The sequence below is a fragment of the Hevea brasiliensis genome, chromosome 14 (genome assembly GCF_030052815.1).
Source record: "Hevea brasiliensis isolate MT/VB/25A 57/8 chromosome 14, ASM3005281v1, whole genome shotgun sequence".
Classification (NCBI taxonomy): Eukaryota; Viridiplantae; Streptophyta; class Magnoliopsida; order Malpighiales; family Euphorbiaceae; genus Hevea; species Hevea brasiliensis.
The window spans coordinates 8429778-8457351 of NC_079506.1; the positions used below are offsets into that span (position 1 = coordinate 8429778).

Genomic DNA, 27574 nt, shown 5'->3' on the forward strand with positions numbered 1-27574 from the left:
GAATCCCAATATTTCCCCTTCTTTATATATTTATATATTATATAGATTTATCTATCTATTTGATAAAAAAAATTTAAACTATTTCATATTTTCTAATTTTTTATAAAAATGTTTAATTAATAAGGTTTGATTATTAAAAATAGAAAATACATTTAAGGTTTAAATAAAGATATATATATATTATATAATTTTAATGTTGTGATTGTTAATTTTATAACTCATCTCCAAGTCTTATTTCTCCTTATTTAATAGTGATTAATAGAATTCGAACTCATTATAAAATAATTAATTATCGAATTCTTAACCAATAAGTTATTTTTTAGATAATTTTTAGTTTATTATAATATAAAATAATATTAAAAAAAAAAAAAGAATTTCAAAAGTCAAATTTATTTTTTTTACTTTTTTATAGTTGTAAAAAAGTCAATTTTGGTAATGGATGAGTGAGAATATTTTGATATTTTGCTTGGATTGGATTAGAACAACTATATTCCTACTCAGCTAAACATAAGACAATTACCCATATAGGGTTCAAAACGACGCCGCAACAAACACTCTCTCCGTCATCTTCAACAGCAATGTCTTCCATAGATAAATTAAAAAAGAAAGAAAAATAGCAGAAGGTCACCGCCAATCAGACCCATCATCCAAACGAGAACAATGATCCAATTTCAAACCCTTCTTCTTCTTCTTCCTACAGCTTCTCTTCTCAATCCTGCAACTTCAAATACGCAATATTCACTTACTTTCTGATATATGTAAGCAAACTTTTGATATTCTTGGAGATAGATATAGAGATATATAGAGAAAGGAAGGGGTTGGGAGATTTAGATAGGGGGAGAAATGGATCCGGAGCAGACTTTTATAAGGGTACAAGAAAGGTTCTCGCAGATGCTAACGCCTAAAGTCAGGGCTGCTTTGGAATATTTGTTTTTGTTCATAGCCGTCACTCTCTTTTGTATTCTCGTTGTCATGCACGCCAATTATGTTCAACAGGTGATTTTAATGCCTTTGTATTTTTCTACTTTTCAAAGGGTTTTTGAGGCTTTTATTTATTTATTTATTTTTTTTTTTTTTTGGTGGGGGGGGAGAGGGGGGGGGGGGGGGGGTGTTTCTTGTAGATTGTTATTCCTTACTGTTTGTAGTGATTTGTTATTTTTTTTTAAATTGAATCATTTCAATTGTAAGATTTTAAGCTTGGTGCTTGGTTCTGGTTGTGGAAATCAAATTCTGCTTATTTTTTCTCTTTTCATTTGAAATTACTGTGTTTTTTGAGTGGAAGAAGCGAAATGAAGGGAAATTATCAGATTGATAAAGGTGTAGCATAGGCAAATTTTAAAGGATACTCACAGAAAAATTTTATCTGGTTAAGTTTTAATTGGGTCAAGCACATGAAATAAATTTGTTTTTATTAGTTTTTTTTTCTTGATTTTGCTTCTTGATCCTGGAATTTGACGACTTCTTTAATGGGACTGATTTTTTTGGCAAATGAAGCCTGGATGTTCCAGTCAGCTCTCTGGTGCTGAAACAATGGAAGCCCAGCTTATTCAAATCAAGGTACACAATTGTTACAATATTCAAGCTGGAAAAAAAAGAGACAAAAAAATTAGTCAGCTAGAATGTCGTGTTCTGAGAAAAATTTCTCAGCTTATTTTTCTAATACATCAATTTGAAACTTTATTTTGGTTTACTTTATTATATTCTTTAGGTTGTATTTATCTTAATAAGCAGTAGCCTTTAATTTTTCGTATTAGTAGTTTGATTGTAATAAATATATTTTCTTATTCTTTTCCCTTAGGCTGGTTTTACTCTCATACATAGAATACTAGTATCTGCTTCTTTGTGTAGATAACCAGTGCAGGCTTGTGGTCGCACAATGAGTCTGAATCCAGTATAGCAGATGTTCCTGTAAAGGAGATTGTATCAGATAAACTAGTATTGCTAAATGTGGATGATGAAGATGGATTGACATTTCTGGCTCCAAAGTTGTGGTTGAATTGGATTGGCTCGAGTGCTAGGAAAGGGAAGCTAGCATTGAAATTCTGGAAGACTGATTCTGAACATCTTGAACATCAACCTGGAAGCTCTACCGGCAGTGATACCTCTATGCCAGTTGATGATGTTATTGCAAGAACTGATAAAGTGGAGTCACGCAGTATTTTCCCTGTATCAGCCAAAGAAACTTTTAAAGCAGCATTTATTCATTTTGGCAAAAAGTGGCACAGGCGTTTATCATTCATTTGGAGATATGCAATGCAAATAATTCGAAGTTTCCAGAAGTTGTGGGTGAGTTGATGAAAGAAAACTCATAGCTGGTGCTGAATTTTACATTTTCCTATTCTCCTTTTTTCCTGTCTTTCTCTTATTAACTGAACTAGACAAAGGATTATAGTCAATAATAGTTTCTTAACATAAGGGTGCTCTTATTTCTATTTTCTTCATTTCTAGCAAGTCCTTTCATGTGAGCTTATATATTTTGTATGCTTGAACTACTTAGAAGTATGCTACATTATGCTGAAATATAATTCAAGAATGAGGACACCAGGTTTTAGGTTTAGAACTCTGTTCTTTTAGGTCAAAGGGGCTATAATCTGAAATTTTGAACTGGTAAGTGAGAGCCCAAGAACAAAGTTTTTTCTTCTAATGGTGCTGATAATTATATCTTTTGTGATCTGGAGCTACTGTGCGTTTGTGCCTAGATCAATGATTTAACGTAAGATGAGTTGTCTGCTAATTTAGACCTTTTCTCCTTTGAAAGTAATGTTGCCACATAAATTCTTAATGCCTTAGAAATTATAGTTTTATGCATGTTGCTAATTTAGACCTTTCCTATAGCATGATGTATTTTCATTAGTTTCTTCTATTTAGTGTGCTGTTGAATCTCAATTTGAGGATGTTAAGGTCCTGTTGCCTCGAATTTAGAGTTGGCACTGGAAAGATTGTTTCCATCATTGGAATGCTTTTTTAGCCAATGTATTTAGGATGCCCTTGGCAGTAGTCCTTGAGCGGAGAAGTTCTTTCAAAATTAATTGCTTGGGCATTAATCATACCTGGCACAATTAGGTCTGCTTAAGTGGAAATGTGAGGCTATATGATTTCTTTTAGTACTTTTTTCTGATATATTCTGGTCCTTTATTATTTATACTATGTTTGGAAAGGGTGTAACTGGGAGGAAATAAAATTAAGTGAGGAAAAGTTTGAAAAGGATTACACATTTCCCTTGTTTGAGAGAAGGGAGCAAGTGAAGGGGAGGAAAATGAGAGGAGAAATTCTCCCCTTGCGCTCACAAGTCGCAACACCATCCTCCCAAATTTACAAGGAAAATGGGGTAAAAATTACTAGTTTGCCCATAATACAATTTTGGGAGGAAATTAGTGTGAAATGAGTAAAATTAACCCTTTGTTCATTATGCAATTTGAGAGAGAGAGAGAGAGAGAGAGAGAGAGAGAGTTATTTGATAGATTATAAGAAATATGATTACAGCTTAACTTACTGATCCTAACTTGATTTCCATGGATTAAAAGTTTCTTTGCTGAACTTTAAATTTCAAGTGCAGAATATCACAGGCATTCATTTAAATCTTGATGTTCCCAAGTGGATGAGAATACTTTACTTGGACAGGCTTAACTCATATGCAGGTAAACTAGCTCCTTATTTGTTTACCAATAAACATAATGTTGTAGACACTAAATACTTTGAGTTTACATAATGTGCAGACACTAAATAGTTTGAATTTATCTTAATCCCTGTCAAGGTAGAACTTCTCTCTTTTTTGTAGATCCTCATTTGGTTAAAAGAGGATCTCAAATCACTGGCTGATGCAGAACAAATTATAAATGAATTATATCAGGTTTTTAGAGCTTTTAGGGAATAAACCAAAAGCTCTTCTTTATTTATTTTTGTCATCGATGAGGATATGATTCAATTATCTATGCTTACTGGTTTTTATAGGGTCATGTGTGGAAAACTTTTACTTAGAGATTATCTTAGATATTAATACTTTTCTGGTTTTGTGTATTTTCGTGATATTAAATTTATGTTCATCAGTAAAATTTTGGTAAATATAGAGATGTGAAGAATGATCTACATATGGTTTTTATCGATTTGGAGAAGGCTTATGATAGTGTTCCAAGAGATGTCTTATGGAGAGTGTTAGAATAAAAGAGAGTATCTATTAGGTACATACAAGTGTTGAAAGATATGTATGAAGGAGCAACTACTATTGTGCGTACAGTGGAAGGGGACACAAGAGATTTTCCTATCTCAATTGGATTACACCAAGGTTCAGTTGTAAGCTCTTACCTTTTTACAATAATTCTAGATGAATTGACAAAACACATACAAGAGAGTATCCCTTGGTGCATGATGTTTGCGGATGATATAGTTCTGATAGATGAAACGCGAGAAGGAGTCAATAGAAAGCTAGAGTTTTGGAGAAGTACTCTAGAGTCTAAAGGCTTTAAGTTAAGTAGAACGAAAACAGAATACATGCATTGCAAGTTCAGTGAAGGCCGAACTGGTGATAGGGAAGGAGTTAGTTTGGATGGAGTGGTATTGCCCCAAAGTAATCACTTTAAATATCTCGGCTCAATCCTTCAAGTAGATGGGGGATGTGAGGAGGATGTTAGTCATAGGATTAAAGCCGGATGGTTGAAGTGGAGACGGGCCACGAGAGTTTTATGTGATCGTAAGATTCCCAATAAGTTGAAAGAAAAATTTTACCGTACAGCCATACGACCGGCCATGTTATATGGTAGTGAGTGTTGGGCAATGAAGGAGTCATATGTGTCTAAGATAAGAGTTGCGGAGATGAGAATGTTAAGGTGGATGAGTGACCATACTAGACTAGATAAAGTCCGTAATGAGAGTATTAGAGAAATGGTAGGAGTAGTGCCAATTGAGGATAAGTTGAGAGAAGGGAGATTGAGGTAATTTGGTCATGTGAAGCGTAGATATATGGAGGCTCCAGTCAGACAAGTAGAGCACATTGGGTTAGAGGATAGAAAGAAAAAACATTATACATTTCCTAAAAGCATTACACATTTTCGAGGATTTAGCCCAAAATCGTTTAGAGTGGAGAAAGAGAATCTATATAGCCGATCCCAATAAAATTTTGGGATAAAGGTTTAGTTCAGTTGAGTTGAGTTGAGTAAAATTTTGGTAAAGTTTTTAAATATATAATGTAGATGCAAGAAATTTGAAAGATTTTTTTAGTGATTCTTCTTGACAAATTCTTGGTCTGCACTGAAAGAAAGGAATAGAGAGCTTTTGAGTGAGAGGCATTGTTGCTTTTTGTACTTAGAGTATAGGTGTCTTTTGTATTCACATTAATAAATCTTGTACACTGTTTTATGCCATTTATAATTCTCTTATGTTATAGCTGTTGTAAAGTTCAGGATACATTTATTGTTCCACAGAATTGTTTTATGCATGTGTTGGTGCCTTATTAGTTGACTCTTTTTTTTTTCTGGCTATGAAAAATAATGAGAATGCAAAAGTTCATAAGCTTGTCATAATGGTTTTCTCTGTATATCCATTGCATGTATTTCAGTTCAATGGCTAGAGAAGAAGAGCAAGGCATTTGAACCAACTTATTTATACACCATGGAAAAGGTGCATTTTTGTCCTTTTCTTCTTTCTAAATTTTTATTGCTCCAACTTCCCATTACATGGATTTTGTTGCTTTAGATAATAGATATGATAGAATTTTTCATAGCTTTCTACCAAAATTGTTTTTGAAGCTTATTTAGTCTCTGTATCCAACAAATTTTTTGGTCACAGGGTTATTTCTTGCTTCCTGAGGATGCTAAGTCTCGGCATAATATACGTACTGTTAACATCAGCATATCTGCTCGGCATCCTTGCTTTGGGAACAGGTCATATTTCTTAATAATTTAATATGTGCTTGAAATTGGCGAACTGTGCCTATTGCTGATATTTTGGTCATTATGATATTTATATTATTGGACATTCAAGTGGCAAGGATCTGGTAATCTGCCACTATGGCAGTGCTTGAAAAATTTTGGGTTTGGTGTTTGAAATCATAGAATGGATTGAGAATTTAGAGTTTGGAAAAAGTCAAATGATTTAAAAAGCTTTTACCATGGTGTTAAAATGTTTGAAAAGTTTGTTAGGTGAAGTTATTAGTGATAATCAACCTGATCATTGCAGCCTAACACTTTTTGACTAGCGAGCCATCTAGAAACGGTTTATGAAAATCTTTTTTTTTTTTTTTTGGTTTCTTTTCTGCTATAGTTAATATATGAAATAAAGCATATAGAACTGTGATGACTGAGGATTAAGTAGTCAGTGAGACTAAAGATTGGGAGATTAAGTAGTTACATACTGTAACTAATATCAATTAGGGAGTGAGAATGAATAGCATTGTAACTAATTATAATCAATCATCAATTGAATAGTATCTCTCTCTCTCTCTCTCTCTCTCCCTCTTTTCTTTTCTTCCTGATCCTCTTCTGCTCTGTTCTGTTCTCCTCTGCCTTTCTTTCTTCCTTTCTTCTTCCTCAGTTCTGGAGTTTTGGAACAACTGAGAAGCTTGCTACATAACAAGAACCTTGCAATATTTCTTCTTGGGTGGTATGCTTGTATATTCCTCTTTCACTACTTAGTGAACACTTTCTTGTTTCTAGGTGGCAGCAGCTTCTCATTAACAGAATTGTTGGATACGATACCATACTGATGAATAGTTTATTGAGTTCTCCTGGACAAGGTATAAACTCTAGTCCTGTACTCCTTACACTTGTTTAAATATGAATCTTCTTTTTGGTATGTGGTTCGTAAGTATATCACTAGAAACTAGATATATAATTTAATATAATGAATGTATAAACTCATCTTAGTTGCAATTGTATGAATATATTGGCTTGTCTTCTTAGTTTGAAGTCTTTTTTTTTTGTTTTTTTCTTTTTCATACTTTTAGACTTGTATGTATTTCAGTTGCTTATGCAGTCATTATTGTCAGTTTTCATCACCTGGCAACAAATGTTTGTCTAGTCCTTGATTATGTATTTTTTAGTCCTAAGATTTGTTTCTAGTTGCTGCTTTGATTTATCAAGGGCAGCATCTTTCAATGAGAGTTTAAATCGATGTTGTTCTAATGCACGTTGCATGGGTGGAACAAGTGACTTTCTCTTGGTTTCCATTCCATAATAGAACGCATAGGGCTCTGGTCATTTAGTTGCTTTTCTGAGTTCTAACTCAAATGGCTGCTATTGTTTCCCAAGTGTTTCAAACAACCTGCCATTTTTTCTTTGCACTGATTTATTGCATGTTACTTATTTAGAAATTCATCAGCCCTAAGGTTGCAGGTTAGGTGCTTGTATGTCAACTCAAAAGGGTACGGAAATAAGAATGGTAGAGAGTGGACAGAATACACATGCAGGCATGCATACAAACACACACTCACATTATTACTCCCTTCTCCTCCTTTTATCTGATAAATGCCAACTGTAGAATCAGTAATTTGGTGTTGAGGTTTAATATGATATGTCTGGTCTAAATATCAATATATGACACTATCATCACTAAGCATGAGTGGATATATGATGTGTCTTTTGCTCATTACATTTTAGTTATTTCATGTTTGACTGTATCTAAGAATGTTTTGGGCCTTTTGCAGGCTATCTTTATAATTTTCAATCAAAGGAGTTCTATAATCTTAGTTATCCGCAAGAACCACCAGAAGGTCCTGCAAAATTTGGAGGTCTGTTTTGGGTGATTGCTACCTTTATTTATTTATTTATTTTTAATTATTTTTTGCCACCAATATCCTTTTGCTGATATTGTTTCTTGCTAAAACTTATATGACAAAAGCTTTTGAGTTGGTTTTTAATTGATGGATACTCTGATCGAGTTATGCTTCTTGTTGTTTTTCTTGTAGACTATCTTGTGACCAAGTGTGGTGTGCTAATGATGTCACTGTTCGTTTTCTTCACCACCACAATGTCAGTATCCTTTACATTGAGAGAGACACAGACTCGAATGCTGAAATTTACAGGTGTGCTTTATTTCAATTTGTATATAGAGGATGTGTAATATAGTATTGTCGCTATTCGATACATGCATCCTTGAGGTTGTTTCTTTTCTGCTAATTTTCATGTCTCCTTATGTCTTAAAATCTTGCAAGTAGGTTCAAAGTTCACTGTTGGTTAGGTTTTCTAGGAAGTACAATCTTTGTGCTGATGGTTTATAACAAGAGGCCTATCTTTTTTTGATATCATTTAATGTACAGATTTTAGATACAAAGTGTACATGCTTTGGATACCAATTGCGTGTTTACTTTTTTGAAATTTTGCAGTGCAGCTTCAACACCATGCTCAACATCGGCTGCCAACCTTTCAGTTGATCTTTGTGCATGTGATTGAGTCACTTGTCTTTGTTCCTGTAAGAACAAATCTTGTTGAGTTAGTACTGATGAGATATTCTGGCAATCAGTTCTCCAATTACTTCTTTTAAATGTTCAGTGTTTGCTTGATATCAACTTCTAATGTAAATTCTTATTCAGTAGTATTTGTGCCAGTATTTCTCACTGGGAGTTAATAACTGATGGTGTTTTCCATTGGTTTTGCAGATAATGATTGGGATCTTATTTTTTCTGTTCGAGTTTTATGATGATCAGCTTTTGGCTTTCATGGTCTTAATTCTTGTTTGGTTGTGTGAACTATTCACACTGATCAGGTCACTCTCCCCCTCTCTCCTATATGTTATGCATGAACAACAAGATGTTATGTCTACTTATGCATGTTGTTTCTGGTTGATGGTGTATAATATGGCCATCATTTAGATTATGGTAGCCTATGTAATTACTCTGATTACATTCTGAGATCATTTCAATCTATAACCACTTGGGCCCTAATGTTTTCTTTGTGACCTCTTCAATAGAAGTTGGAGGCTTCTACTGGGTGGGATAGTCAACATCAAGTAATAGTTGGCTCCTGTTGTATCTTCTAAATTTATATGGTTAATTCATTGATTCGTGATCTCTGAACTATTGGACACAGTGGCTTGAGAGCTTTGATTGGGCTTACAATGAATTTGATAGTTTTTTTGATTCTAGGTGCTTTAATACTGGAAATGATCTAAGTAGCTCAAGGGATCACCGATATGTATTAGTTGTTCACATGTCAGATCAATATATAGATCATTGTGCATGCCCTATATATAATAATTAGTACAGCCATTATACCTTTGGCGCCTGCTTGCATTGTAGCATGTATGTGCAAGTGTCCATGCTTATTTTGTGCTGTTATAATGAGATTTTGCTTGCTATAAACTTGCAGTGTTCGCACGCCAATATCAATGAAGTTCTTTCCACGCTTCTTTTTGCTCTATTTTCTAGTTTTTCACATCTACTTCTTTTCCTATGCATATGGTAAGGGACCTAATGCTTTTTTTTATTAATCTTTCTTTTAGCTTGAAAATCTTACTTTTATCTGAGGATATTGATCAAATTATTTCCAGGTTTTTCATATTTGGCTCTCTCTACAACTGCAGCATTTATGCAGCACCTCATTCTATATTTTTGGAACCGCTTTGAGGTAACAGTCAGAATCTTCTCAAGTATTTGGCATTTTCATAGTGATTCATTTATTACTTTCATGCATTGACTGGATGCTATAATAAGTTTGCAATTACTCATTATTGAAAGTTGCATTTTTATTTTGCTGTTGCAAATTTGTTAATAGAGCACAGTACCATCTCTTCTCCTTGGCATAAATATTTCCGTATCTTTCTTTTTGTCCTGCACGTTTCTCAGGTACCAGCTTTGCAAAGGTTTATGCAAAACAGGAGATCACAGCTTCAGCAACACCCGGACATCCAAATCACATCCTCTACCATCCTTGCATCAACTTTACACATTACGAGATTGAACACTAGGAACGAAGGTTCAGGTATTACAGACTTGGCCTCTGTTCCTGGATTTAGACCTGGATCTGACCAAGCAATACCAGCAAATGGAGTAGAGAATCCTGGGCCTCAACAACGCCTGGGAAATGACAACCTGGACAGGGTTGGTAACACTATGCAGATTCCAGGTCAGACAGATCTTCGGCAACCAGAAACTGGTCCCAGCCCTGGTTCCGTGAACTCATTTAGTTCACTACTGTTATGGATCTTGGGAGGGGCTTCTTCTGAAGGCCTTAACTCACTTTTTTCAATGTTTAGAGACGTAAGAGACCAAGGACAAGTTTATGCTGACTCCCCCAGACCTGAAAACGGCGCAAACCAGGATGTGCAATGATCGTGAGCATTGCATTTGAGAGGGATTGCGATATGTTGTATAGAAAAAAGCAACATGTATCATTATCGTATGTTAAATTGAAACCCTCTTCTGTTAACCATGAATGGTAGAAAATACAGAGGGCAGCAGTTCAGTTGTGGATAACATGTAGATTATCACAGGAACATACATTAGTTCTTAGTAGTTGCGAGAGATACATTGTTGCTCGTTGTTGAACTTGGTTCGCAGGACTTCTAACCAATGTAACTTTCATCAGAAATTTGCCATACCATCTATTGCTTGATCTGGCTTAATCGTACTTTACATTTTTCTTACATACAGTAATAGGCCTTAAATTCTAATAAAAGCAATTAAACCTTTTTTTTTTCTCTAGCTAAGTGATTTGATCATTTATGAACCTAATTAATGAAATCCCTATCATTATTATTCGTATTATTATTCTAATTTATTATTTAGAAAAAAAATAGTTTAACTGCTTTTATTACATTTTCCTCTGATCAGGGAAAGAAACACCCCTTCAATTCTCATCCCTACTTGAACTGTGTCTTCTAAACTATGATCCCCACTTGGGATTATCACAGATATACCAAACGAGCCGAGCTTGATTGCTTCTTTATGTATATATGTGGAACCAATGATAATTTTTATTTTAGAGTAATTAAGTCTGATTAAAATTTAAAGATATTCATTTAATTTAGTCAGCAATGAAATTCGATTATTTCAAAAATAAAATTTACTGGCTAATTTGCTTATAAAGTTAAAGTTTTGGCGATTTATCCCTTATTGACAAGTTCCAGGGGAAAATTATTTCTTTTTAGTTGATTTCTATTTTATCAATTTTTTAATTTACATTCAGAGTCCTCAGGTCAGTTCCTCCGGATGATCTTAAGAGTGCACTCCTCACATTGGCTTAATAATGGAATCGAATTCTGGTTCACAATCATTGAGTTTTTCCTAGTGAAATCGGATCCTGGTTGATAAAGAAGCGATCTTCCATCCTTACTAATTGGACTTTAGTATCTCCATAATCCAAGAAGTTTTTCTACCCAACTGCCTCCATTATTGATAAGTATTACAAAATCCAACAAATGAACAATATCAGTTAAATGCATGATAAAATGTATATACATATATGATAATCGTACACCCATTTAACTGAATGAAAGACTAACAACTACATTTCTATTTATCAAATTAATTAACACAAATTTATAGCGATAATCAAGAACAATCTTGTAGAATACTTGAAGCTTCAATACGTTGTTCATCAGTTAACTCCAATGGAAATTCGACCAAAAATTTGATATGCAAATCACCTCTCTTTCCTTCTTCTTTAGTTGGCATACCTTGACCTCTAATAACCTTTTCATATCCTGGATATATGACATCATCAAATGATAAGCACATTCTTTCCCCTCCTAATAATGGAACTGAAATGGTGCAGCCAGTGAGAGCCTGGACCAAGGGTATCTCAAGTCCATAGTCCAAGTCGTCACCTTCTCTCTCAAACAAGGGATGTCTCTTTTCATCAATTAATAAAATCAAGTCTGCTGGGTGATATCCTGGTCTTTCATCACCCTTTCCTTCAAATGTAATCTTTGTTCCTTTCTTCCATCCGGGCTTTATTTTAATCATCAGGATCTCTTCTTCTTGCTCAATTATCCTGCAAGAAAAATATTGTAGTTTACCATATTATCTCTTTATTATCAATCAACCTGGTTATTATTCCTAGTTATATAGAGGGGAAGACATAGTAACATACCCGTTTGTGATGACATTTCTGGTGATCTTAATTTTCTTGATGCATCCATGGCATAGTTCTTCCAGTGTGCACTCAAGCTTCCTCTCAATTGGTGGAGGTTTTCTCCGAGCAGTGGATTGAGAGTATACAATAGGTGTAGTGTTGCCTTTTCGGATTGAACTTTTTGTTAGTGAAGGGATTTCTGTTTCCGAGGCACTCCTTCTACCAGTGCTTTTCGATCGGTTGGCATCCGGCATCGGAGAGGTACTACGGCTTGCATTTCTTGACAGGCAGGTAGGACTTGGGGAAGGTGTTCGTCTCTTTTTACTCATACTCTTGAACAGAACAGAAGGCCGAGAAAAGAAGCTCTCGTCCATGCTTTTATGATGATTATAGGAACCTCCAGGAGATGACAAATCACTTGGTGGTGGTGTTGTGGGTTCATATTCAGTTTGGTTTTCTGGATTCTTTTTCTCATTGATGGCCTGAAATCAAAGAACTACAAGAATCAAATAAAAGAAACACAATATAAATAATCTATCATCTAACATTTGCTCAGGCATATAACTTGCAGGGTTCGTCAGGAAAAACTAATTTATCAGGAAAAACTTAACAAGATAGATCCGATTGATTATACATTTATACCTTGCAGGCTTCATTGCTTTGGTGGAATTTGACTTGTGCTTCAGCTTTGTTAGATGGATTCATGTCAGGATTCCTTTTTGTAACAAGAGACTTGTATGCCTTGCACATATCTTTAATGGTTGCACTCTTAGAAATTCCAAGGACGCTGTAAAAGTCTAGTGTAGGAGAACGTGGAGGATCTCCCATGGGAAAGAACAATAGCTGCAGATAAAAAGAAGAAAGGAGGAGGAGGAAGAAGAAGAAGAAAGATAGAGAAATTGAAAATTAACCAGAAAGAAAGTGTGGTGCAAAAGGGTGTGAAGCAAGAAGCTAGCCTTGTTAGGAGGAGCTTATATTGGGCACAATCTGTTATTGCTTGGAGATGAGAAAAGTTAGTAACACAGTTCCTTGCTGTAGAGGTTTATTTATTTATTTATAATTTTTTTTTATAGTGGTGTTACTATATTTAGGGAATTTTATTAAGTCCATCTGTTCTACAATTGAATCATTTATATATCCTCAATTTAATCTCCTGCCTTTTATTTTCTTCTGTTTTTTTTTTTTTCCTTTTTCTGAATTTTAATTCTAGGATCAATTAATTTTAATTGCCATTGAATTTGCTAGAAGTATCAAGTACCAATGGATACAGGGATCTCTAGTTTTTAGTTACAAAATCAAAGTAATCTCTCTCACTCTTAAGGATCTTGGCATTGTTGGAAATTGAGTTACTCCACATATAATTTGTTAATAAATCAATATATATGCACAAATTTTTTAGTCCCAACATATGGAAAGAACCCCTACATATATAATTTAATTATTGAAAAATAAAAAAAAATACTAAAAATACAACATTTTCAATGATGGATAAAGATTCATCTCACAGATCCGTTGCTGATACATAACTGTTTATTGTTAATATTTTAGCAATGAGAATTTTACAATTAACTAAAATCTCATGTTAAAATTTAATTTTTCAATAAATTATTAATTAGCGATAGATTATGATTATCACTAAAAATTTTATCATTAAAGCAATTTAACAATAAATTAACGGCTAATTTATTGCTATTTTATATTATTAGCTATTGATCCATCAATTCAATGCTAAAGTTTATAATTTTTATGGTGAATTAATTGAATTAGGAATGACAATCGAAAAGGCTAAGGTGAAGTGTGATACACCTTTATTTACAAATAATAATATTTATTTTTATAAGTTATCAAATAACTTTTTTTATTCAAAGGAGATTATATGAATAGAGTAAAGGAGATTATATGGAGCCTTTGGGCTCCTACATCGGAAAACAGATGTGTGTGTGAGTTCATAAGCGTGGTCAAAGCTCATATCAATCAGCAATTGCTTAGGAGCGAGTGTTGGTATAGAAAATTTTATAGTCCCGTATGTGCATATGTCAATCTTCAATATATATAAAAAAAGGAGATTATATGAATAGAGTAACAAGAGTGGTTAAGGAAATTATTATTTTTTTGGAAGAAGGAAAGAGAAACAAAACAACACTAAATAATATCTAGATTTGAACACCAACTAACCACCTCAATATAAAATTAGCAAAGGATAGCAATTCACTTTATACGTGTTTCTTATGCATACGAAATCTTAACTTACCTAATTAGCTTAGTGATTGCAATTAATAATTAACAAGTTTAATTCAATTTTCAGTCTATTTATGTTTCTTGTTCATTGCACTTTACATTTTCATTGGTAAATATTACTTTCAATTAAACTCTCAATTTATTTTAATTGCATTAAAGTTTACAAGAAATGTTAGATTTAACAGTAGCGTTTATAAAATTTACTACTGTAAACTTATGGCAGTAATATATGAATTATTGAATGTTATTGCTATAAAATTGTGATCGCAGATATTTTATAATAAAATTATGATTATGAAAAAAATATTTTGATGTCAATTATTCACGTTGCTATTATATTGTAATAAAACTAATATTATTATAAAATTTGTATAGCTAATTTTAACATTTGTTGTAATGAACATTAAAACTTTAATTTTGAATTCAATTCAATCAAATTCTCAATTTATTTTTATTGCACAAAGAGTTACATTTTCAAGCACTAGCAATCAATTTAGTTTTCCTTCTCAAGTTATTTAATTTTTCAAATATATTGATTTGCACTTTCTGTAAAATTATTTACATGTATCTGTATAGTGATTTATTTTTCAAAGTGATGAATTTATTTTTTCTATGCACAATAATTTATTTTTTAAGAGCAATCAATTTATTTTTTTGTCACATTAAATAATTTATATTTTTATGAAATTTTGACCAAAAACTTACAATGTAATCAAATAACATTGACAAAATTAAATTGTTTATTTTTAGTTATACATTTACTCCAATTAGAAATTTAAGGTGTATTATATATTTAATTTATATTAAAATCTTAACCACATGTTCATAATTAATTTATACATAAAAGAAAAGCTAGAAAGCCTTTTTTGCAAACTATTTAAGTCCTGTTTTATAATAATTAATTATTATTATTTTCTTTATTTTTAAATATTAATATAAATATTATATCATAAAAAATATAAATTAAAAATAATATTTTAATTAATATTAAAATATTAAATGCGGCAGAAAGCCATCAAAGCTTTAAAGAAAAAAAAAATTATTACAAAAGCATTGGATAATGGTGATTGCATGATTTGTAAAGATGGACATGTGGCCCAAAGAGACAGTGCCATTACAAGACTTAAAATCTTCAATTTTCAAGCAAAGTGTGACAAAGTCAACCATGACCAAAATAATTTCTTTGACAAGCTTCAACAGCACGTGACCAATTTTTGGTCTTGGCAAACCTTGGATTATATAATTGAATTACTCATCCACCTAACTAATTGACCAATTAACTAATATTTTTTTTTCTTTTATGGATTATGACTTAAATTTAAAATTTTATAATTTTAATATCATATAGCCTTATTTGAAAAGGTTAAATCACATTTTTTTTTTATTTTACCTAAAATTATTTAAAAAAAAAGAGAGATATATCATACTGCCTAGAAATTATACCCATGATTATCTATGCTAATAGATATTAGCCAATAATTAGTATGCAAATATAATTGTATTTTCTAATTTATATGAGAATTAAATTCAAACTTTGTAGAAATTGAGAAGAGAAAAAGAAAGAATCAATTTTTATTGTCAATTTATCATTTAATTGAATTGTGGCTATATATATAGAGAGAAATTCAGTTTCTCTGATTTTTTTATGAAAGTTTTATTTATTCTTAAAAAAAAAAAAGTTCGTTTCAATATAATTTCAAAAATAAAAAGTTATTTTAATAAAAAAGTCAAGAAACGATACGGTCTCTATTAAGACAAGGACTGAAGTGGGCCCATGATAGTGTCTGTTTGTCTGCATGTGGAGTCCTCCTCCAACTTGCAAGCTCAGGGAGTGGCACCAACGCCGACTCAAGATTCCAAGACTCTCTGTGTGTAACAGCAAGCCAGCAGGCGGCTGCAGCCAGAGCAGAATCCGTCGTGTGTGTGTGAGAGAGAAATATTGACCAAACCAAGATTGTCATTTCCTCGTCATTTCACAAACTCTAATTTGAGCATTCAACCCAAAAAAAAAAAATCCCTCTTTTTTATTTTATTTTATTTTATTTTATATTTTCCTGTTTAAAAGATTTCCTTCCCTAACTTGCATATCTTGCAAACTAGAACACGGAACTCAGAATCCATTAACCAGCGCATAACCCAAGCAAAATCTTGAGGCCAAGTATAGAAATGGCCAATATTGATTTGCTTCTTCTCTTGTTACTCTCTCTTTCTGCTATTATCTCCCCTACCCATGAAACTACTATAACCTCTCTTCCTACTGCCCAAAATAATTTGTCATCACAATGCCCCATGGACCTTAACTATGTCTTGAGAATCCCATGGAACAAAACCACTTGCCAAAATTACCAGCCATCCAAAAATGATAGTGCCAATTCCGAAATTGATATGACCAATAAGGATTCATGTTGCATGACTCTTCTGTCCCTCTTTGGGGTAGGCCTTGCTCAGCGTCTCAAGCAAACCTCTTACTTTCATCTTCCTAGCTTACCCACCTCTGTTTCTTGTCTTCAAGATTATCAAGCAAAGCTCAGCTCTATCTCTTTGGCTGATGATATTGTGTCTCACTGTTTGGACCCTATGCATTTTGTCTTAACTCCTAATATATGTGCCCATGTGCAGACTTCTCAGGATTGGGTTACTAAATTGGGTAAATCAACTGTTCTTGACTCTGCTTGCAGGCCTGATCTTGTTGATCTTATATCTTGCAGTGCATGTGTGGCCGCTGGGTTTAAGGTTCAATCTAAGCTGTTATCAATTGATGGTAATCAAACTCATGCGACAGATTGTTTTCACTTTACAGTTCTGTATGCTGCTGGTATTGTTAATGAGTTTGGTCCTGAAAGCGATGGTGCTGTTACATGTATATTTGGGTTAGACTTGGAATCTAATATGGTTTCATCTAATAAAGGTCATTCTGCTCTTGTTTTTGGCTTAACTGGTGTTAGTGTTGCTATTTTGGTCATTTCTAGTTTGTCAGGATTGTATTTTTGGTATGATAAGAAACGGAGGAGGAAAAATAATTCTAGTTTTCCCTTTGATTTGGAGGAACAAGGGTCTAGGCCAAGACTGAGGCCAAATACTGGATCCATTTGGTTGAAGATTCATGATCTTGAGAAAGCTACAGAAAATTTTTCCCAGAAGAATTTTATCGGTAGAGGAGGGTTTGGTTTTGTTTACAAGGGGATTTTGTCTGATGGGACAACTGTAGCTGTTAAGAGGATTATAGAATCAGATTTTCAAGGTGATGCAGAGTTTTGCAATGAAGTTGAGATTATCAGCAATTTGAAGCACCGGAATCTGGTGCCTCTTAGAGGGTGTTGTGTGGTTGATGAAGAAGAGAATTGCACTGAAAGAGGGAGTCAAAGGTATCTTGTTTATGATTACATGCCTAACGGGAATCTTGATGATCTTTTGTTTCCATCATTTGATGATCAAACCAGGAAGAAACTATTGACATGGCCTCAAAGGAAGAGCATAATTTTGGATGTGGCAAAGGGATTAGCTTATTTGCACTATGGAGTGAAGCCTGCAATATATCATAGAGATATTAAGGCGACAAATATATTGTTAGATGCTGACATGAGAGCAAGAGTGGCTGATTTTGGGTTGGCAAAGCAGAGTAAAGAAGGTCAGTCTCATCTCACTACAAGAGTGGCTGGAACTCATGGATACCTGGCTCCTGAATATGCTCTTTATGGGCAACTGACTGAGAAGAGTGATGTTTATAGCTTTGGGATTGTTGTTTTGGAGGTAATGTGTGGGAGAAAAGCTCTTGATTTCTCTTCGCCAGGGTCGCCACGTGCTCTTTTGATCACTGACTCGGTTTGGTCATTGGTGAAAGCTGGAAAAGTAGAAGATGCCTTGGATGCTTCTTTGCTAAGAGATGGGGATTTTTCAAATTCGAATCCGAAGGCCATAATGGAGAGGTTTGTGCTTGTTGGGATATTGTGTGCTCATGTGATGGTTGCCTTAAGGCCTACTATATTAGATGCTCTGAAAATGTTGGAAGGAGATATTGAAGTTCCATCCATTCCCGATCGGCCAATGCCTCTTAGCCATCCTTCCTCTTTTGGTGATGGTAATAACTTCAGCATCTCCCCAGCACTGAGCTTTCCACGAGTGAATATTGGAGACATGCTCAGGTAAGCCAGAAAGTTCGGAATTTCATATTTTGCATTACCTAAATGGATATAGGAAAGTGGAGCCATGTTTATGTGCGATCATTTCTTCAGTTGATTCAAGAGAGTGTGTTATAGTGAAAATGAACACGAAATAAGAAGTCTTGAACAATGAAATGGATCTCCATTACCATGTGGGTGCATGTCTAAAGACCTCAAGTTAAGAGCGCTAGAGTCTGAGCCTGCCAATTTCTGACAGTGTGCATGGATCATAAACAAGAATACTATATGTTCTGATGCATCCAAAGTGGCCTATGTGACTTATTAGCGTAATTGAAGCTTTGAAGAGGGGTATGACCTAATGGTCTCTTTTCTTACCAATCCAGGAATGCATGACTAAAGTTGGAACATCTAGAAAATGGATTCAAATGATAATTTGGAATCAGCAACTGCCTTGTAAATGAAGATTTCTTGTTTTTTGATTTTTTTTTTTTTATCTTCACTTAGGATGTTGTTAGACAACAGTACGACCGCATTTAGAATATCTATAAAAAGAAAATCGATATGAAATCACTATGTAATTTCAATATTTCATATACTCTATGCATTAGAATGTAAATATCTTACGTGTTTTCTCTTATTCCTTTTGTCATTGCCTGTTTTCAGTTTGTGACTTGTAAAATAAAAGGAAATATTTCATATAATCTTTTGTGGCCTTGTATAGCTGCTGCTTAGGTTTCCTCTGATTGTTTCTTCTGGGTATGCAGCCCTCCTTTGGATCAAAAAAATAAAAAATAGAAAGGAAAAAGATTAGAGTTCTTTGTATTGGCTCTTGTCAAGTAAGAAGCTTGATGGTTATGCATTTTTGCAGGTTTTCCGGAACGTTTTGAACTCTAACACAGGGTTTCAATACTTCATCAAAAGTTTTACATTTTCCGTTATTTGCTTGATGTTCACGAAGGCTTTCTGTAAAAAGAAAATTTAGAGTGAAAGTTCATTGTGCTTTTGACACTAGAAAAGGTTTTCTTTAAGATTTATATTATAATGTATGAAAGAGATTTTACTGTTGTAATATTTTAGAATTATATTTAATCTGGTTTAGAATGATAGCAGACAGAGGAAGTTAACTAAAATAATAAAATCAAAGTATTTTGATCATAAGAGCTTACTTTTGCAGCTGCTAAGAATTTCTGGACATTTTCCAAGATAAGGAAACATTTAAAAAACAGAGCTTTTAAGGTAAATCTTGTAGGCTGCATAAATTCAATATTTAATATATTTCATATTCAAGGTCGTCTTCGAAGCATACAAACTGAGCTTATTTTATTCATGATGAGACCATTGCATCCTTTTATTGTCTTCTTCTTCTTTCTCCTCATTGACATGAAATTATTAATATTTTATAACTAATGTATTGGTACACCATCCCATAGACCTGGAGCGTTTGTCATTCACACGGGAAGTGGTTTTCCAGGGAGACTAGAATAAATTATACCCTTTCTTCAACATGTCATGGGAGCTCAAAGTTTTGATTGTCCAAGAAAGGTTTGTATTACAATATGAACAAGATATAAGATTTTTCTCACATTTCTAATAGCTTAAGTTTTTGGAACTATTGATCAACTTTGACTTCTGTTCCAGGAGGAAGGAATGGTGCTTGTGATATTGTTAATTACTAGTTTTTGGTATCAAACTGATTCAAAGCAAGGGAAGAGGAGTGTGCATGATGCTTGAAAATTGAGGCATGAGTAGGTGGCCTAATGCATAGACAATGTTTATTGACTGGAAATAGACATTGCATTGAAAATGATTGGGCAGGTGGATAAATTTTCATAAGCTTTTGCCTTTTACTGGTAGTGGCTGGACATTTCTAAGATGGTGACTGATAAATCAATATGATATGTAGGTTAAGTGATAAAGCTCTTTCCTTGCATCTTCCTAATTCAATCTTCTTTTTTTACCCAAGTTTTTCCTGATAATGGATATCACCATCATGGCATACTAATAACAGGCTTTGTTCACACATAATAAGATCACCATGGCTGACTGGCATCAGAATTGCTCTTTAGTACTCCACCCTGTACTACAATTGCTCTTTAGTACTTCTCTCGAAGTATATTGCACAGATTGTTGCATGTTTTCTGTAATTTTCTACATAAATGACGTGTATTTTGTAATATCCATTTCTTAAAATGCATTTGCTGTAGCTTCCTCTGCTCACAACACGTATCCTAGTCATAACTGAGGCATTTGAATCCTGCACGCTTGATATATACAGGTGCATGGAAATATACACAAGCATGTGGGCAGATAAGCACCTTCAAAATGATCTAACATCTTGAACTATCAAATAATCTTTTCAAGTCCCTCTCATTAGTACCTACCTTATTTATTTATAAATGGAATTCAGCGTTATGAGGCATACCAATATGAGACAGGTGATTTTCTGTGTTCATTTGGAAAGAGAACTTAATGAACTTCTGCAGGAACTTTAGTCTGTGGATGGAGTAGAGTAACCCAGTTGTAGATCCAACAATTAATCCAAAAGTGAGCTCAGGAATGAGTCCAAAAACAAGTGGGCTATTTGAGGATTCTTCAGGATAAGATCGGTAGTTTGTGGTTGATCAGAAAAAGAATGCTGTACAACTGAACCACACAATCTTTGATTGCCCAAGAAACTGGAGACCGTAAAAGTGTCAAACTGGTCTCCTAACCAAGACAAAGAAGTGTAGTCTTTTCACTTTTCAGTGAGGGATTTCACCAGCCAGATGGTTTCCAGAGAGATTCAATTTCTCCATGTTTAGTCAATTAAGACAGTTCATTGGGAATGCTTCGGGAGAAGTTGAATTATAGGTCCAAGACCTCTAGCTTCTGGCCCCTGGAGCTTAGCTAGCCAAGTTGGTTATCTGACCAGAGTAGGCGATCACCTAAAGCTAAAATTTGGAGATTATGAAATCCATCTGATTGTATTTATTTATCATCGTTTTGCATTAATTCCCTCCAGAATACGGAGGTTCAACAAATTTATCAATATATGCTTAAATGGGAGGTCAGAACTCCTCAACTGCCCTCCCTTCTCTTCTACTTTTCTCTCTTTTAGGGAAAAACATTTTAAGTGCTACTGCTTTCTATTTTCCTATGCCGATAGATAAAATGGAAGGAGATAAATGCACCAAAGACATTAGAATTTATTGCTCATCAAGCAATAAGAGAAAATCAATAATAAAATTCAATTGTAAAATAATACAGTAAGGCAACATACTTTTTCACATAATATATCAGTCTAGCAATAAAACCCATCAATACGTGTGCATATAAGAATCTCCTGTGGTGGTAGTCCTGCAAAATATAGCAAGTACTTTTAAGAGTAAATAAATTATGAATGCCAAAATACCAAATAAGAAATTCCTTTACCTGTTGTCATTCTGAATTTGGTTTAGATGGACAGAAGGTTCCTCTTCCTTTGTCTCCTCATGATTTATGCTCTGTATAAGAGGAATTTTTAGAAAGTTTTTGGTCTTGTTTCAATCTTTTAAGAGGAGGTTCCTCTTCCTCGTCTTCTTGATTTTTGCTTCTCTTTTCATCTCTGCAAAGATAATCATCTTGAAATATAGGATGTACCCCACACTTAATTATGGCCCCATAATCACGATTCACAGGATATGGGGGCTTGGATGAGTGCTTGTCAATGCAGAACTGAAATGAGGCCTCAACGAAATTCACTTCCATGTCGAACAAGTTGCTCCAAAGGAATACATGTTCTGAATATAAGGATCAACTCTCAAATTCAGCAAATCGGAATAGAAATTTTTGCTGCTATGTCCAGACTTGTCTACGAAATGGGCTTTACAACTAATTTGAATCATAGGATCACAAGAATAATTTTTGGGATTAAAAACAGCACAAAAAGAAAGACCGATCATATTAGGCCTATCCAGTCTGAATGAAAGAGAAGATCCACTCTTGTTCTTATATCTCATCGTTTGAGGCAGTTCAACCCCAGCTATACATAAATTAACAATCTGTACCACAAAAATTATAAATTAGTTTATGAAAAATAAAATCCACATTTGTTGTGATGTAACACCTGAGGAAGGAAGCATACCCTGTGTTTCAACAGATGCGTTTCCAATACATCCTCCATTATTTTCTGATATATCTCCTTATCCACATTGATGCAATTACGAAACTCAAGATGTTTTTCTTCTTCTTCTTCTTCTTCTTCTTCTTCATCATCATCATCTTCATGTTCTAGGAAAAGAAATGAAGTTGATGCAGATTCCAGAGACGTGCAATCTGATGCATCCAAATCTTCTAAGCATGGAAGCTCGGGTAAACATGCAAGCCTCTTGCAACCTTTTAATCCAAGCCACTTCAACTTGGATAGTTGTTTAATGCTTGGAGGTATGCTCTCGAAATTGTTTCCAGCTAAATATAACACTTTCACTGACATTAAAAACCAAAGGCTCTGGGGGATTTCTAATATACCAGAGTCATTTAAATCAATTTCCCTTACACGTGACAAACCAGTCAAAGAAGGCAATGTCAAACCTTCACATCCTCTACATCTTAAATCTTCCAATTTTCCCAACTGATTGATGGAGGATGGTAAAGTTTTTATTCCACTTCCAGATATATAAAGGTCCTTCAGCAATTCTAAATTCCCTATGTTCTCTGGCAATCCACTGACATTAAAACAATCTGAGATATCAAGGAGTGTAAGAGATTTCAGATTGCAGATGCTTTGTGGAAGACTATCCAATTTTGAGCATCCATGGAGAGTAACTTCTTTTAGACATTTCGACTTGCCAATGCTACTAGGAATCTCAATCAAGTTTTCACATCCTCTCAAACATAAAAACTCAAGATTTGGAGCACTAGACAAGTCTGGAACTTTGGTCAGCTCCAAAGAGTAGCTGAGGTCCAAAAATTTCAAACTTCCAAGAGCCTGTAATGAAAATATCAATAATATTAGCAGATGCTAATTAACTTTACACAATGTAGCTAAATTTTATAAAGTAGAACAATGACTCTTGCCTTCTCTTGATTCCAAAGTTGGATGAGGTTGCTCCTTGGCATGTGAAGTTCTACAAGATTTTTTGGGCAAAAATTTAATGGCAAGAATGTCAAAGGGTATCTTTCCCAGTGATGATATCTTAGCTCTTCTGGAAGAAATTCAAGGCCACTAGGAAGCAACACTTGTCCTTGTGTGGATTGAGTAACATTGAAGAATTTTAGGAATCTAAGATTGCACAATTTCATGAAAGCTGTGGAACTTAGCTCCAAATATCCATTCCCAGACATGTCAAGTAATATGCCTTCAACATTTGCAGTTCCCTAATAAATAACAGCTAACATTATAGCAATTGCACTTAATTCTTATGAGAGCTGCAACATATATATATATATATATATATATAAACTGAAACAATCTACATATTAATTAATTTGGCCCTTACCCTATCTGTTGTCAATACATGACAAATATCCTTATATTTCCACAACCTGCTGCGTGCTCCGAGCTGTTTGGATTCCTCATAAACAATTTCCTTACCCATCTGTTGTAACAAGTCATGCATACCTACCTTACTGTCTGAAACAGTTATGAGAGATTTATCAATTAAACGGCTTATTGCTCTTCTTGGAAAGAAACAGCAACCTTCTAATATTCTTTCAACACGATCTTTAGGCTCCTCTTTAAGGAAACATGCAATATCAAGAAATACGCTCTTTTCATGACGTTCTAGTCTATCATAACTTATTTTCAGAACTGCTTGAATGTTCATATCAGGAATTTCTTTCAATTTTTCCAACTCACTTTCCCATTCTTCAATCCCATTGTCACACAAATTAGAGCCTAAAATTATAAGAGCCAATGGAATGCCTTGAGCATATGTTATCAACTTCTTCGATATATTCACATATCCTTTCTTAGGATGATTTTGTTTGAAGGCATACAAGCTAAAGAGGCAAAGAGCTTCATCATCAATTAATTTTTCAACCTCATATATAAATTCCTCAGAGCAAACATTTTTAAGTACTTGCCTATCTCTACTAGTTACAATGATCCTACTTCCATTATGGTACAAGCCACAGTCTCCTGCTAAAAGCTTTAAAAGGTTTGGATCATTTACATCATCAAAAACAATGACTACCTTTTTACTCTGAAGTCTTCTCCTAATGATAGCAGGCAACCGAGGTGTGCTTATATGTAAATTTTTTTCTCCTAACAATTGATTAATGATTTTATCTCGTAAAGTAACTGGTGTTTGTTTTCTCACCTTCTCTCTGACATTTGCAACAAAACAGTGACCATCAAATTTATCCATAATTCGACTAAATACTTCATCAGCAATAGTTGTCTTGCCAATACCTCCCATACCCCAAATTCCTATGACCCGTTTGTCATTTATTGATTCAATACATAACAATGATTCCACTTTCTTCACACGCGAATCAATTCCAACTAAGTTATCATTGTAAGAATCACTTGAAGGGAAGTGACTTAATTTCTCCGAAACATTATTTACTATTACCTCAACTAGTTTGGATTCAGACCTGATACATGTGAAGCACAAACACTAGTAAGTCAAAATGATAGGCTTACTTCTAAAGTAATACAATGTTTTTATTTTAGATTGTGGTATCAAAATCGATGTCCATATTAGCAGTGTCTACACACACACACACACACTCACACAAGAATATTAAAAAAAATTAACTGAATTACTTGAAATGCCGTGAATCCCATCCTGATAAAATGCTTATTTCCATCAAAGCATGGCGCCAGTCTTCCACATTGTCTAAACAACCTTTAAGTTCTTCCCCATTCTTAGCAATTGCAAATGACTCCCCAAAATTCCCAGTCAGCTCTTGAACATCGGCTGGATCTACATGGTAAAACACTGGTAGGACTAATTGTCCTGATGTTTTCTTGCATTCAAGTATCTTCACAAGCTCATCCAAGCACCACGGCGAATCTGCATAATTTTCAGAGAAAATTACCACTGAGACAAATGATTCCTCAATTGTTTGCAAGAGAGCAGGTGAGATCTCTTCTCCTTTGCGGAGGTTTTGATCCAAGAAGGCATTGATTTGTTTTCGCTGCAGAGCATCAAAGAGATGGGAGAGAAAACCCTCGCGAATATCTTTGCCTCTAAAGCTAATAAAAACATCATATTTGCAAGGAGTTGAAGAAGTAGAAGCCATGGTAAGAGATTAAAGAGGCCTCTGCAACTGAGTTTGAAGAAGGTAAAGAGGGCAAAACACTATATTATTTTATATGAAGATAACTAATGAACGAAGGAACTGCTGGCATTTACACTGTTCGGTAAAATGCAAAATTCAATTGAATATATAATTTCAAAATTAAAATTTATTTACTTATTTTTTTAAATTATTCTTAAAAATAAAATTTAAAATTATAATTTTCTATAAAATTTTAAAAATATTATACCTAATAAATTTATAATAATTAACAAATATATAAACCCAACTAATTACGTTTTGATTTTAAATTGGAACCAAATCAGAATTGATTCAATCAAAATTAAAATTGATTTTTATACTGGACTGATATTACCCTTTTATGGTTTGATTTAGGTTTATATTTTTTAGGAATCGTAAATCAGTTATTTTAATTGAATGGAATTGATGGTTCCAAACTAAATCAAACTGATGATTTAAATATAGAAAACTTAATAAATACCTCACTCCATTTCTAATTTATTTATATAAATATCAAATTATTTACATAATTATTCTCTAATTATCTATATAATTATTCTCTATACTCTCTTTAATACTTAATACTTTCTCAATTTCTCTTAAATTCTCTAAATAATTAGACTCTATTTATTTCACAGAAAATATTTTTATCTATTAAATATATAAATTTTATAATTGAAAGAAACATTTTGTTAATGGATTTTTTTTTTAAATAGAACAAATCTACTATAGATCTAAGACACAAAATATATGGTGAGATCCATCTATTATATATTTATATTTTAAGTCTATAATAGACCAATTTAAGCAAAAATTTATCGTAATTATAGACCCAACCTTTTCTACACAAAATGCCCCATAGAATTCTTATATTGTTGAAATTGCATCCAGTCAACTCTCATATGTTTACTCATATCAGGCCAGCAATACATGCACAAATTTAACTCAGCATGTAGCCTGCACCTGAATGAGGTGCTTTGACATTTTATTTACCTCCTGATTGATCTAAAATTTTATAAAAATTTAATTTAATTGATTTTTGTTTAGTCAATTCTCATATTTGAAATTAAAAAAATTAATTCCTTTTAATTTTAAAAAATTCATTTTAAAAAAATAAAAGTCAAACATAATTAATAATTTATTCAAAACAAAGCTTTAAAGTCTGAGAAATTACCCTTTCAACAGAATTTGTGCAACCAAATCTATGAATTTTCTATATATCTTCATGCAGGGGCGAACTACTCAAATGATGGAGCGGCCATGGCCCCCAATATTTTTAAAAATTAAAATTTTATCCATAAAATTTAATATATTTTTCAAAAAATTAGAGTTTGTACTCTTAAAATTTTTTAAATTAAAATTTTAGCTACATATTTTAGTCTATTTTGAAAAAATTATTGTTTGCCCCCTTCAATATTTTTATATTTTTCTTGGCCTTTCTACTTTTTATGTAAATTTTATTTCTATTTTCTATACTATTTAATTTTGATCTCTTAATATTTAATATTTTTATTTTAGTATCCATATTTTTATTAAGATTTCATTTAGTTTTTTAGTACATACTTTTGGCCCTCAATGATAAAATTCTAGTTCCGCCCGTCTTCTTGCATACTCAGAATGCTTCATATTTAACAAAAATACAAAAAAATAAAACTAATAGATTAATGATAAATAATACCAAATATATATAATTTTTCTTTATTTATATGGTTTTAATTAGAATTTTAACTTAAAATTTTATAGTCCTATAAATAACTTCAGTACCAATGCATTAAAATCTTTTTTTTTTTTAATCTACTAATAGTAGTTGTTGATTGCAAGTATATATTTAATTGATAAGTATTATCATATATTTTTATTAGAATAAATTATTTTTTAATTAAAAATTTTAGGTGAATAGAGGTTGGGGATACTACGCTCCCAAACGAAGGTAGAGAGAAGAAACTAAGTCAAATCGATATTCATATCTACATATTTTTATGAAGTAAA

General features: G+C 33.2%; 4 protein-coding genes across 4 annotated transcripts; 2 read left to right on the forward strand and 2 right to left on the reverse strand.

Moving 5' to 3' along the window:
* Nucleotides 1–587: 587 nt before the first annotated feature.
* Nucleotides 588–10526, forward strand: LOC110652363 (membralin-like protein At1g60995). The gene is made up of 14 exons (XM_058133714.1): nt 588–996; nt 1495–1557; nt 1849–2286; nt 3557–3638; nt 5552–5613; nt 5782–5876; nt 6648–6727; nt 7637–7720; nt 7898–8014; nt 8315–8400; nt 8588–8694; nt 9297–9388; nt 9478–9554; nt 9773–10526. The coding sequence occupies exons 1-14, from the start codon at nt 844–846 to the stop codon at nt 10256–10258; spliced, it is 2022 nt and encodes a 673-aa protein (XP_057989697.1). The 5' UTR covers nt 588–843; the 3' UTR covers nt 10259–10526.
* Nucleotides 10527–11308: 782 nt separating this feature from the next.
* LOC110652364 (uncharacterized) lies at nt 11309–12995 on the reverse strand. Its single transcript, XM_021807933.2, has 3 exons — nt 12645–12995; nt 12021–12484; nt 11309–11921 (listed from the first exon to the last, which is right to left on the reverse strand). The coding sequence occupies exons 1-3, from the start codon at nt 12828–12830 to the stop codon at nt 11480–11482; spliced, it is 1092 nt and encodes a 363-aa protein (XP_021663625.2). The 5' UTR covers nt 12831–12995; the 3' UTR covers nt 11309–11479.
* Nucleotides 12996–16286: 3291 nt separating this feature from the next.
* On the forward strand, nt 16287–19062 carry LOC131173242 (probable receptor-like protein kinase At1g11050). The gene has a single exon (XM_058135243.1). It carries the CDS (start codon nt 16407–16409, stop codon nt 18384–18386), a length of 1980 nt encoding a protein of 659 aa, XP_057991226.1. The 5' UTR covers nt 16287–16406; the 3' UTR covers nt 18387–19062.
* A 2464-nt stretch (nt 19063–21526) lies between these two features.
* On the reverse strand, nt 21527–25668 carry LOC110652946 (disease resistance protein RPV1). Its single transcript, XM_058135104.1, has 5 exons — nt 25089–25668; nt 23818–24916; nt 22464–23695; nt 21773–22380; nt 21527–21697 (listed from the first exon to the last, which is right to left on the reverse strand). Exons 1-3 carry the CDS (start codon nt 25565–25567, stop codon nt 23363–23365), a joined length of 1911 nt encoding a protein of 636 aa, XP_057991087.1. The 5' UTR covers nt 25568–25668; the 3' UTR covers nt 21527–21697; nt 21773–22380; nt 22464–23362.
* Between the last annotated feature and the right edge of the window lie 1906 nt (nt 25669–27574).

Excerpts from the sequence above, each read along its gene's own strand:
- LOC131173242 (XM_058135243.1), top strand. The coding sequence starts at position 16,407 with ATGGCCAATATTGATTTGCTTCTTCTCTTGTTACTCTCTCTTTCTGCT.
- LOC110652363 (XM_058133714.1), top strand. The coding sequence starts at position 844 with ATGGATCCGGAGCAGACTTTTATAAGGGTACAAGAAAGGTTCTCGCAG. Across the intron at positions 3,639-5,551 it reads CAGGCTTAACTCATATGCAG|TTCAATGGCTAGAGAAGAAG; the intron begins GTAAACTAGCTC and ends CATGTATTTCAG. Across the intron at positions 9,389-9,477 it reads CTTCTTTTCCTATGCATATG|GTTTTTCATATTTGGCTCTC; the intron begins GTAAGGGACCTA and ends AATTATTTCCAG.
- LOC110652946 (XM_058135104.1), bottom strand. The coding sequence starts at position 25,567 with ATGGCTTCTACTTCTTCAACTCCTTGCAAATATGATGTTTTTATTAGC. Across the intron at positions 24,917-25,088 it reads TGGGATTCACGGCATTTCAA|GTCTGAATCCAAACTAGTTG; the intron begins GTAATTCAGTTA and ends CACATGTATCAG. Across the intron at positions 23,696-23,817 it reads ATGTATTGACAACAGATAGG|GGAACTGCAAATGTTGAAGG; the intron begins GTAAGGGCCAAA and ends GTTATTTATTAG.
- LOC110652364 (XM_021807933.2), bottom strand. The coding sequence starts at position 12,830 with ATGGGAGATCCTCCACGTTCTCCTACACTAGACTTTTACAGCGTCCTT. Across the intron at positions 12,485-12,644 it reads AAAGCAATGAAGCCTGCAAG|GCCATCAATGAGAAAAAGAA; the intron begins GTATAAATGTAT and ends CTTTGATTTCAG. Across the intron at positions 11,922-12,020 it reads AGAAATGTCATCACAAACGG|GATAATTGAGCAAGAAGAAG; the intron begins GTATGTTACTAT and ends TTTTTCTTGCAG.